At 32.6% G+C, this 13,223-nt stretch overlaps 1 protein-coding gene and 1 long non-coding RNA gene across 3 annotated transcripts; both read right to left on the bottom strand.

Moving 5' to 3' along the window:
- On the bottom strand, positions 4,257-7,210 carry LOC107640623 (14-3-3-like protein GF14 iota). The gene is made up of 7 exons (XM_016344133.2): positions 7,060-7,210; positions 5,752-6,058; positions 5,329-5,416; positions 5,104-5,213; positions 4,863-5,011; positions 4,535-4,581; positions 4,257-4,422 (listed from the first exon to the last, which is right to left on the bottom strand). Exons 1-7 carry the CDS (start codon positions 7,130-7,132, stop codon positions 4,417-4,419), a joined length of 780 nt encoding a protein of 259 aa, XP_016199619.1. The 5' UTR covers positions 7,133-7,210; the 3' UTR covers positions 4,257-4,416.
- Positions 11,257-12,106, bottom strand: LOC110272068. Of its 2 annotated transcripts, none has more exons than XR_002362987.1 (3): positions 11,913-12,106; positions 11,506-11,662; positions 11,257-11,392 (listed from the first exon to the last, which is right to left on the bottom strand). It is a non-coding gene; the product is annotated as an uncharacterized LOC110272068 (long non-coding RNA). The 2 variants fall into 2 exon arrangements; XR_002362986.1 differs by having other exon boundaries at positions 11,506-11,659; positions 11,913-12,105.

The raw sequence follows: 13,223 nt of genomic DNA, 5'->3' as shown, positions 1-13,223 counted from the left end.
GCAGCCATTCCTGAGATCCGGAACGTCTAAACCTTGTCTGTAGTATTCTGAGTAGGATCTGGGAAGGGATGACTGTGACGAGCTTCAAACTCGTGATTGTTGGGCGTGTGACAGACGCAAAAGGATCAATGGATCCTATTCTGACATGATCGTGAACAGACAGATGATTAGCCGTGCAGTGACAGCGCATTTGGAACATTTTCACTGAGAGGACGGGAAGTAGCCATTGACAACGGTGATGCCCAACATAAAGCTTGCCATGGAAGGAGCCTTGCGTGCATGAAGAAGAAGATAGTAGGAAAGCAGAGATTCAGAAGACAAAGCATCTCCAAAGCCTCAACCTGTTCTTCATTACTGCATAACAAGTATTTATTTCATGTGCAGTTACTTTTTACAATTAAATCTGAGAATTATTGATATCGTGACTAAGAGTTACAAGATAACCATAGCTTGCTTCAAGCCGACAATCTCCGTGGGATCGACCCTTACTCACGTAAGGTATTACTTGGACGACCCAGTGCACTTGCTAGTTAGTTGCACGGAGTTGCAAAAGTGTGATTGTAATTTTGTGCACCAGTTATCCACCATTAAAGGTGGAACTACACTAAAAAGTGATTATCTATTCTGCTATAAATACACTGACATTCTCATCTATATTCAGAACCCAATCAACTAAAAACTTGGTTAAACCCTTGCTAACTTAAGCATTGGAGTCCCTTGTAGGTACCACCCCCTACCTCCTCATGAGGAACTCAAACGTCAGCACCTTGATACCCGAAGAAATCGTACGCTGCCTCAAAAGGAGTCTGGACCTTAAGTTCAAGTCCAAAAAAATTGAGTTTCAGATAACCCTCAGAACAACAAGTAATTTGAAAACCATAAACTTTTAAGTCTTTCACGGTGACTCTTCTATAAACAATACATCAAATGTATCTATTTTAATTTCTAGTACATAAAAACTCCAATCCACTTCCTTCTCCATCATATTCGTAAACTAACAAATACAAGTAAATCACAAAACACAAATACGGAAACAATTCATGTATAAATCAAATAGAAAAGAATTAAAAATAATGTAACACAACAATATAAGGCACACCCAAATAGTTTATACAAATACATATAATGCATATCTATCCTAAGCAAGCTATGAGGTCACATGTCAGTTGACTATCCGCAATCCACATTACATGGGTACAAGTCCCATATATGGTTTTTCAAATGCATACTGTTTGAATATGTAATATGGCTTAAGCTACATTTGCCAGACATTTAGCAATCATTTGCAAAGCTTGAGCTGATAATTATGCGAACATTTGGTAAACAGTGTATAACAGTCAGTGGGCATCCCTACCTATAATCAAGCACTGAGTAAGCTGGACAAAACTCTTGACTTTGCCAGGCATACAATCTTTCATTATCTTCAGTCACATTCATCATTCTTAGGATCAAGGTATTTAGTCTATAGATATTCAAACCATTTTAGCATGCAATTAGGGTAAAATCTCCTTTTTCATCATTCATCGCAATAAACCCTAGAATTAAAAGCATTAACTTTACCATTAATCAATCACAATTAATTGTAAATCATCCAAACCAATAATTTCACTTCTTTACAACATGAGAATATTAATAAAATCAATTATTTTTTTGGAAAAAATTATTTAACCCTTCCTTTTAAATTTCTAAAAAAAATCGGATATAACCTCCTCTAAAATTAGGGTTCACCACCCCTTTAAGAATTTCCTCAATCTGAATAATCTTCCAAACATTTCTCAATTGTTTCCAATCCACAAGATGCTGAATATCAATATCAATATGCTTTATCCTCATATTCATAGTCAACTTTATCATTCATCAACCAAATTTATCTTGATATTATATCATCATTTTATTATCTCAAAACCGTCATTATCATTTACAATCATCTTCATCATAATCATCATATTCATCAATATTTTACAATTGTTCTTATTAAAATCAGTTAACACAATGATTCTTACATTATTTCTTCAAAATATCTAGAATTAAGATATCTAGAGTAACATAAAAATATTCTTTCCAGTTCTGTACTTTAGGTTGTACCAAAACATCCCCAACAACCCATTCTTTCCTAAATTTATAACTAATTCCATACTTATTAGAATCTTTTCAAAATTGAACTCAAACAACTAGACTCAATCTAGTTTTCTTAGAATTTAATCCTATACAATTTTGATCGTTGTAGAATTATTTATACACTCACAGATTTATTGTATTAGTTAAGAAATTAGATTAAGAAATCGGTTTGGCAATCAAATTTCAATCGTGCTTATTTAATTCTACTATCATTTAAAAAATCTACCAAATTTGGTGGAGATATAATAGACATCTTTAGCTTCAATACAAAATTGGTCCCATTTAAAAAAAGGTCTAAAGATTGAGCAATTAATGTTAATTCAAATTATGCAATAAACCGTTGTTTCAAAAATGAGCAATTTATATCAATCTAAAATATTGATTACTTCAAAATATTTTTCGGTACCAAATCAACTGTCTTGGTTCAAGTTTAGCAAACTACATTATCCTTAAATAATGTGAAACAACTCAATCCTTCAACAATTCTCAAAGTCCAATCCTAACTTTTCATAACTCAATTTAACAACCAGTGCAATGTCATCAAACATAACCAAAATTTCCAACAAGCATTCATTCCCAAACAAGCAGTATAAACTAACATTCAAAGGTGTATATTATCATCAAACAAAACCTATAATCACATGGATTCAATTAACATCAAAACCAACCACAAGCAAGATTTAATCACACAAAGAAGACAATTAATCAACCAATTTGCAATGATTTACTAAACTTTTTTAGGCATTGATAAAAATGCACTAACAACGTAGCAGTTTCATCTTCCATCATCACCCAGCATTGGTGGCATCAGCAACAACCTCCAAACAGAACCAATAGCTACCTTAGCGGTTTCATGGGAACTTTAACACCAATATTCAAGATAGTTGCACTAGCAGAATAGGAGAAGCAAGGTAGCAGTACTAGCGATTTTGGGAAGCTTCAATAGTAACTGTAGGAGCAATGAGGTTTGGTTATCACGGCAGCAGTAGCAATGACTTTCATACAGCATAGGGCAGAGGCAACGAAATCCACATTAAAAATAAAAGCAGCCTTCTCTTATTTACATATAATGAAATAGTTTCTAAAAATAGAAAGCTCAAACTAATAAAATAAATCATACATAATTCATGATTGAATTTTCAAAAATGAATGATATTGCAAACATTTTATCTCTGCAACTTGAGAAAATATGTCAACAATGAAAAATTGTGTTTCTCACATTGCTGCACAAGACTAAGTGGCAGATTTGTTGACAAAGCCATTGTCCATCAGGCTTTTCAACAAATTTAAAGGTAAACTTAGGATGAGAAATAATTTGATCCGATATTAAGGGTATAAGATAGTTAGAGTGATTAGTTAGTTGTTGATAAGCTTTGTATTGCTGTTAGTACAGGTAGTTCGAATTAGCGCCAATAGTTCTGCTCATGTATATAAGTGAGGCAAAGCTCACTTTCTTAATACACAAAAAAATAGATGAGAAAAATTCTTAAATCTCTCTCTTTTGCAATGTTTAGTTTCTTCGTCATTCTTTGTAGCTCAAATGCTTTCAATATAAGACATGATAAATTCTTATCCAATTTTAGTAAATAGAACTGGTACTTTAAATTTTGTAAGAATAGTGTAGAAATACTTATTATAAATAAAAAAAGTAGAATTTAACTAACAGGTGTCTTTCACGCATTAAAATAATTATTAGCCAAGGTTTTTGGACATTTTATTTAAATACATGACAAAACATTGAAAACTTGAACTTTGTATATTTTCTATAACAACTTTTTCAATTGATAACGTTAATAGATATCCCAAAGAAAAGATGCAATTTATCTGTTTATTATTGGTTATTGCTCATCCCAGTGGACCAAACAAAAAAATTTATAAGAGTTCATGTCACGAACTTTAAGTATAAAGCAAGTGATACTAAACCCTAAATCTTAATCAAATCACTGTGTGTGTGGTAAAGACACCTGCTAAATGGATCATTCCGAAAGAAAAGCGTTATAAACAAAATTGATTTAGAAGTGAGGAAAGAAAAGGACGAGGCTAGGTTTTTCATTGCTTGAATTGATCATTTTATTTAAAATATATAAGGCAATGAAAAGAAAGTTTGAAGGACAAAAAAAAAAATAAAGCGAGTGCAGATCTTCTGTCTTGGTTAGACGTCAAGAGAACACAAAATTCATAACCAATCCACATAATCCAGTCCGAACCTATGGCAAGAAAAGCTAAAATTTGTTCCCTTGCAGAGAACCTTGGATATCTGACTATCCTGGCGTAGGCCATAGAAGAAGACGACCCTTCTCAATGCTGCCAAAAAAAAATGCCATGTTTCAACTACTAAAATTCCTTTTTCATAATGAAATAGAAAATCATGCTAATGTATATAAAATATATAAGTCAAAAGTTATCATACACTTACCTTAGTCTCAGCAGGTTTGGCTTCTTCAGCTTTTACGTTATCCTCGCCTACACAAGAGCATTAACAATATTCACTAGTTCAATTTCCAAACTTCGAAGTACATTATTACTTCCTCCATTCGATATTGACAATCCTATTTTTTTTTTGTTTTGATTCATCCATCAAAATCAAGGTGCATCAAAAAATTCAAAATGAATGGTATCACAATATGGAATGGTGGGGATATTTACCTCAAACATCGTTATTAAACAACAAATGGTATGACAATTAAATAATTTGCAATCAATCAGCATAACCACATTTTAGATTTTAACTGTCATCCCCATACCTCCATCCTCAGGTAAGTCAGAGGTCCAGAGAGTTAGGTTGTCTCTCAACAACTGCATGATCAAAGTGCTATCCTTGTATGATTCTTCACTCAATGTGTCTAATTCTGCAATTGCCTCGTCAAAAGCTTGTTTCGCTAAATGGCAAGCCCTGCAAGTTTAATAATGACATTAAGACAAACATAGAAACACAAATAGTTCAATGATGGATTCATGAAGAATATGAGAGATCCAACAACTTACCTTTCAGGAGAGTTTATTATCTCATAATAAAACACAGAAAAGTTGAGTGCAAGTCCAAGACGGATTGGATGCGTTGGTGGAAGATCTGTGTTTGCAGTTGCTGAAGCAGCCTACAAATTAAAGTATTTGCATACATCGAGACACAGTATAGTATACAGAAATACATGCAAGAACTCAATCATGAGTTCATAGCTAAGCCTGAAATACAACAAATCAAGTACGTACTTCATATCCGTTGAGCGATTGCTCAGCTGCCTCTTTCCTTTCTTGGTCAGTTTTGAACTCCGCAAGATATCGAAAATAATCACCTTTCCTGCATCAAGCGGAGCTAGAAGAACATCAGCACTAAAGATTTGAAAAACAAGTTATTTGATAGTAAGTAGCCAGTGATACCATGATATAAACACAATTGCTGACAAATACAATGACTCATAACCATTTAGGACATTGGACACCCTTGAGAGCATATTAAACTCCCAAAAGAAGGCAATTAAATCATCACTTTCATGTAGATTATATCCTTATAAACTCTACTATAATAATACCTTATCTATTGATTGTAATTCAACAAAGTAATCATATCTGCTCAAAAGAGAAGGAAACATTATATAACAAAAAACAATGGTTGCAATTACCAACATGTCTCACATCTTATAGTAGAAAACATTAGCTTCTGCTGAGGTGGAAGAGGGAATCAGATGTTGGTCTATAATTGTGAGAATGTCATTGCAAATCTTTGAGAGTTCCTCCTCAACCTTTTGACAATAGCTCTTGATCAGCTTAACATTGTGCTCATTACCCTTAGACTCTTCCTTCTGCTCGATTGAGGACATTATGCGCCAAGAGGCTCTCCTTGCACCAATGACATTTTTGTATCCAACTGATAGGAGATTCCTCTCTTCAACAGTTAGCTCAAGATCAAGCTTCGCTACTTTCTTCATGCATTCGACCATTTCTACATGCATAAGAAAGAAAAACAAGTTTCTGAGGAACACCTATGATCATTATATCTTAATAACATTATGTGATTTGTAATAATTTGCAACATTGAATTTTGTTGCACACAATGCAAGATGCACTTTGAGGATCATTAAGCTCACAAGATGTATTAGCACTAATTCTGGCATTCTTTCTCAGCATCCTAAATTAGATATAATTTCACATAGGAAACTTTAAACATGATTAGTTTTCACCTTATCAGATATAAAGTATAAACAAAGGGTATCAGCAATAAACAGGGTTCCTATATTTGAGGTAGAGCGTAGACATGGATAACTCATACGAATATAACTTTCTATTATACTATATGAGTGACTTTTGGGACAAATCCAATGAATGATGACTCAAAAAGATTAGAATGCAATGCTAGCAAAGCCATTTCGGTTTCAAATGTAGAAACTACATGCTAGTTCCTCCCTATCCAAACATCAAAATCAAACAAGCAACAAGGCAATATTGAACACTACACTTAACGAGAAAAACAATAGAAAAGATTAACATAAAGATACACAAAAACTAAAAATTTTTCCTTCAAAAAAAATTGACCAGCCAATCATATGCTTAAAACAACCCCACCCTAAATAACAACATCATCACTACCAATAGCTCAATAACAATAGTAATAGTTGGAGACACTAAAATTTATTGTTATCATATCATATTCTTAATGAAATCAAGAACGGTTTTGGAACAAACAAAGTGGCCTAATCTGATTACACATCTAGGAATAGACAAGTATGTCACATTTGAAACCCTATATCACAAAAAAAAATCAAGTCTTTAGCATTTGAATCCTCATTTCCACCGAAACAAGAGAAACAAATTAAAAATCAAGCAGGTTTGGGGAAAAGGCTCAATAAACAGATTTATGACAATGTCAACCCCGAAAAGAAAAACCCTCATAAAGGAAAAAACAACAGCCCCAATAAAAATAAAATAAAATAATAAAACCGGGACCTTCATATCTCTCTGCCTGTTCAGCAAGCTTAGCCAAGTAAACCTGGGTCTCTCTCTCCTTCTCCATCGACATTGTTAATCAGAGAGAGATCACGAAAGAAGAGAAAAACGAAGAAAAAAAGCAAGGGCCGAAGAAGAAGAAGGATGAGGATGAGGTGGAGGAGAAAAAAGAGGGTGCGAGGAAGAAGGGAAAACAAGGGTGGAGAGGTTATATAGTGCCTAAACATTGAGCATGTTGTCGGGGTCAAAGAAAGACCAAAATCTAGACCGTTGGATCCCTAAGTTTGAAAGGGGACGCGTGCAATAAGTCATCAAAACACAAAGAGGTAACTAACAGTTATACTTATACCCATGTAAGCTGTAGCTAAGCTATATTCTGCTTTTTTTTTCTCTATTTAATTCGTCACTTTTGATCTTTTGGATACTCTTGGGATGAACCAAGATTTTTTTCCTAAAAATATATAAAAACTAGTGTAAAACCCAAACTATGCCTGCGACAAATATTGTTTTATTATAAAAATTTATTGATACTTATTTATTAATATTAATAGTTATTATTTTTAATTTTAAAAGTTTTCATATATAAAAATCAATTATTAAAGTAAATTCTACTTAAATATAAAAATTTTTATGTTTGTGTGTTTAAATAAATATAATTACACGATTCCTGTTATACTATGCAAAAAAATTAAAATTTTAATCAAAATAGTTTATATTGTAATCACACAAACAACAATATAATAAATTAGGTATCATTTTAAAGAGGTTCCTATTTTAATGAAGAAAAAAAAATAATTATATTAATTAAAATACAAATACATAAAAAAATACTATTAATACACTAATACCTTGTCAAAACACAATGCAACAAAACAAATTTTTTGGTTTGCTATTTTATAAATTTATTAGTTCACTTCATTATATAGTTTTTCTCAATCGTATATTTAAATTAATATTTATTTGATTCAACCATTTGATATTAAAATGAAATGCAAATTTAAGTGTCACAAATATAATTTTTTTTTAATTTAAAGAGTGTTTATTTAATTTCACATAAGATGTTTGAAGATAAAAGTATTGAGAAAAGAAGAATCCTAAAAGATGTTACACATTCTAAGGGCACAATGCTTTGAATTCTCATGAAAAACTAAAAAAAAAAAAGACAGAAAGCCCAATAACAATGTATGAGACCCACTTCAATAACTAGAAACGCAGTAACATTCATATTTTCAAATTCTCCATTGTTGCTTAGCTCTCAATACTCCACCGGAGGTTGCTCAGATCCAATGTAACTAAAAATAACATCACAAAAATAATTGTTTATCCAATCATATGAATATGCTTTTCATTTAAAAATGAGCGGCTATCTGAAACTTTGAAGAAAGATAGCAACTACATTTATGAAAATGGTATGGAGATAGATAGCAAAAATGGATAACAGAACTTGCAATGATCGAGTACTGACAAATCAAAATAGGTAACGCATCTTATAAAGCCAAAACATTCTATCATAAGTGTACAAAAAAAGAACTTCTTGCAAGTTGCGCAATTTACCTTTTTGTAAAGAATAGGAATTAAAAAAATATTAACAGATCTAAATAAAAGAATAAGTAGTAGTTAAATTCCATATGAAGAATAAGATGCTAATCACCTACTTGTTCTTGCATATACCCATATATATCAGAGTGAATTTTGATAGATAAACATGTGTCATTAGTTATACAACAACATCACATTTAGTAAAACAACAACTTGCCTTTATAATTTTTCTATCGAAAATTATTTCAACCACCCATTTGAATATGTCAATTTTTTGTCTACTAGAAACCCAAAACTCAGGATGCTCTTTGATATTTTGTTTCAAACATACCAATATTACAATGCAAACATTCTCAAGAATGGAATCCCAATGAACAAACTAAACGGGTTTGAAACAAATTTCTTTTTCATTTTTTTGGGAAGTATTTGAACAACTGATGCATCAAATTGAATCCATTTAGAGTAACCAAATTTTTGCTAGTAAAAACAACTGTTTCATCATTGTAAAATAAAAAATATATATAAAGTGAAAAGGTTAGTAATCAAACGCATAGCCCCGTATGTTTCCTCTTTAGAACTACTTTTGTGCCATTGTTCTCCTCTTCTTCTTGAGCTTGTGAAACCCAGTCACATAGTCCCTTCACAACCAAACCAAAATTTCCATTTTTATTAATACCATTATACACTTAAACTCTAAATCACAATCACATAAGTTGCAAACTTTTTCTGCACAAACAAAACTTTCAAGAAATCAAAAGAAAAACAAAAATAAAATGGGCGGTCGCCTATTTTTCTCGGCATAAGGAAGAAATAAAAAGGAATCATTAATAATTTTAAGTACCTCATTTCTGGTTGAACTGAAACCACTTGTTGGATCTGTTTGAACAAAATGTGGATGTGCCTCAGGCTCTAAATCTCCAATGTACAACAACGTCATAATGAATTGGTTCGTTGCATGCAGCACCTGTCGCCGTCAGTGAAAGATTTGTTGCATTACACACAAATTCTAGTACTGCTTTCTCAATGTTTTGCATTAGACATCAAGAGATCATCTCCATCTAATAACACAATATTCAAATAAGGTTTCTTTTGAATAACACCTTAATGGTAACAAAAGTGATTAATAAGCTGAATTTTGAGCATAGTAGAACCGTTTTAGTTCTCACAAAGCATAAAGAGTAGTTCAGCCAATTTTTTTGTTTTCGGCAATCACACACTTTAGATCCTCTTCAAGTAATCAGTATTGAACTGAAAATAGCAACACAAATTGGATCATTCATTAATTTTGATTTAGAAACCTATACAAACAGCCACAACTTGGCATTACAATGATGTAGTGGTTACCGAAAGGGTATCAAATTCTAAAGTTTACATGTTTACTCACTAAATCAAATTTGAATTGTGCTTTACTATTTAAGTTTACCTAAGTTTATGTCCTTAACATTGTTAGCATTAGCTTGCCATTTGTATTTATATAAGCATTCAAAATTTCACCCAATTTAAGAACATGTATAAAAAATTAGCTTTATTTTTGCCAAGAATCATATTCATTATTGAAGAGTTTCAATTTTTCAAAGAGTATTTGCCTAGCATCAATGTCGTGAGTTTGTTAACATCAATGTCGCAAGCTTTTAAATCGTTATCAAATTCGCCGTATCTAGGAACAAATATCACCCTTTTACCATCTAGGCCAATGCTGAAGTTTGTGTGAAGCCAACAATTAATCATTTTGAAAACCAAAGTTCAATGAAATTGTATGATAGAGTAACATATATACTGAAAATTTTTTTAAAATATCTGTATTTTTCTATCATGTAAATACAAATAAAAGAATAGTCTGATTTGATAAATTATACAGAATTGATATCCAATTCTAAATTACATTTCTATCCAGAAAATTCTAAATCCTAAGCCTTTGCAATGAAGCATTAAGAGCATCAATAATTCCATCAAAACTACCAAACATGGAACCCAGCAGAGATAAAATTACTAAACTAACCTCTTCTTTTAAAGGAATCATGGACAATTCCAATAAAAAATGATTGCTTGCAACTTGTTGTTTCTTAATTCAAACACATAAAAACACAAAGAATTAGTCTTTATCTCAAGGAATTGTTCTTATCAAAGCAGTTCACACACAAATCATCTATACTTACTGAAGATTAACATAACCTCAATCGAGTGATCATCGAGTGGTCAAGTCACTGCCTAAACCAAGTGCCTCCATCTGTGTACTAAGCATTTTTCCTTTTCTTCTCTTTTTTTAGCTTAAAAATCCAAGGGGCTGTTTTTTTTTTTGCAACAACGGCTGGAAAACATCCTAAACCAACTGTATCCGCATTAGTCATCACCAGGACCCAAACATAGCATAATGAATAATTTAGCTCATGTAACCAAAATTGCTAATTAACACAATGCTACCTACCTAACACATGTATGAGACCAAGAAGTAAGTCAATGATGGCTTAAACTCAAAAAATTAAATTGCAAAACACAGCTTCAGTAGTATGAGCATCCCAAAAGTTTTCCATTAATACAGAATAGACTCCCATGAATACACCTGCAGGAGAACACATTTTGACCAAATGAAGAACAAATTTAAAAGATGAAAAACTGATCAGGTATGCACTAATTTAAAATTAGTTGTACAAAACAAACAAAAAACATTAAAAAAATTTTCTTATAGATTTTTTTTTGCATTACTTGATGATCTTCATTACCCCAAACATATCTGTTATAGAATGTCCAAAACCAAATTATTCTTTCTTCTCTATATGTTATAGAATAAGGGCTGCTGATTTCAAGCATCAAACCCAAATAAATAGAATAATCAATAGTACTAAAGAGGATAGTAAAAAGTATAACAAAAGTTAATCAGAACCCAAAAATAAAATTATAGATTAATACCTCTATTTGGGTACAGTACTATGGGGAGCTTTTTATATGATTCATATTCAATTGCATCTGACTGGACTAAGTAAACTGAGTTTCCATCAGTTTCCATCATCGCCACCCTCTTCTCCTTCTTCCATCAAGCTTCCATTGGCCACCATCGTAATTTCTTCTTCTTCACAACCAAGCCAAAATACTCACTGGTACACGAATCCTACACTTTCGTATAGCTGTACCAGCAAGTGCACTGGGTCGTCCAAGTAATACCTGAGTGAGTCAGGGTCAATCCTACGAGAATTGTGGTTTGAAGCAAGCTATGGTTATCTTGTAGTTAACCAAAAAAGCAAAAAGGAGAGTCACTTATTTTTATTTTTCGGCAAAAGGGAAAAAATAAGAACGAAAACATGAAGGATTTTAAGTACCTTGTTCCTGGTTGAATTGAAACCCGTTGTTGGACCTGGATGAACAAATAGTGGCGGTGCCTCTCGTTGATAACAGGGTTTAAATCTCCGACGTACAACAACCTTATAATGAAGTGGTTCTTCACATTCGCAGCACCTGCAGCCGCCGCCGAAGGAGCGGTTGTGACATTGTTCTGTTGCGAACGCCAGTTCTCCGGCACCCTCTTCTGCTTCTTCCGTCATGATTTCTTTCTTCAACATCATGTTTTCTTCTTTTTTGCGATGTCACCAGAGTAAGTCTTACCCTTCCGGCGCCAACTACTCCCCCTACCAAGACTTGCTTGCATCTTTGTCTCTCATCTTGTCTTCTCGTTACAAAATTTGTTGACATCTCAGTTTTTAAAATTTTCGTACGACAAATGGGAACAAACTAAGATATATCAGTGGCTAAGAGCATAGCTAGAACAAAATTGATTTGAATTTGAATTTGATTCAAATTCACGCCGCATTACTTTGCGCTGGGATGCTGTACTCTTGTGTTTTTTGACACTTGTCATGCAATTAGGATAAATACTTGTCGAACATAGGATATACCACTTGTCAATCATTGAACCTATTACTACTATCCTATTATATATTAAAATAGATTTTTAATCCTTACAAAAAAAATAGTTTTAATTTAGTAAAATCTAAAATTATTTTAATTTGTTTATCCTGTAAGTCAATTTGTTTAATTACAGCCAAGCGCCTTTCATATCACATGTTTCTTCTTCTTTTTCTCCTTCTCCTTTATGTTCCTCCTCCTTCTCCTTTACGTTCCTCCTCTTCCTCCAGTGATGTTGCTACTTATTCTTCTTCTTCTCATCTCCTCCTCTTTTTTCTTCATTTTTCTCAATTTGTTATCGTGGTCGTCACCATCACCACACCACTATCTCCATATTCTCTACCTCCATCTCCATATCTTCCTCCTCATCTTTTTTTCACATTTGAATTTTTTCGATATCCTCCTTCCTTTTCCTCATTTTCCATCATCATTATTATCATCATTAATATCGTTATTGTCATCATCGTCTTCTTTTTATATGTATAACATATATAGTTCAAATCTAGAATGCATCAAAATTCTTTAATGACGACGACACACAAACAAACTCATTTCAAAACGAATTCATACCAAAAGTGCACCGTTTTTAAATCCACAATGAACTAAAATTAAATCCAGAATTTACCGAAATCACCTAGTGATGATGGTGTACGAATTTTCACACTTTGTACAACTGAACCAGCAAGTACACTGGGTCGTCCAAGTAATACCTGAGCGAGTCAGGGTCG

Source organism: Arachis ipaensis, chromosome B05 (assembly GCF_000816755.2).
Source record: "Arachis ipaensis cultivar K30076 chromosome B05, Araip1.1, whole genome shotgun sequence".
In the NCBI taxonomy this organism is placed as follows: domain Eukaryota; kingdom Viridiplantae; phylum Streptophyta; class Magnoliopsida; order Fabales; family Fabaceae; genus Arachis; species Arachis ipaensis.
Note: the sequence above shows the minus strand (reverse complement) of the source record. Positions and strands in the feature narration are given on the sequence as shown.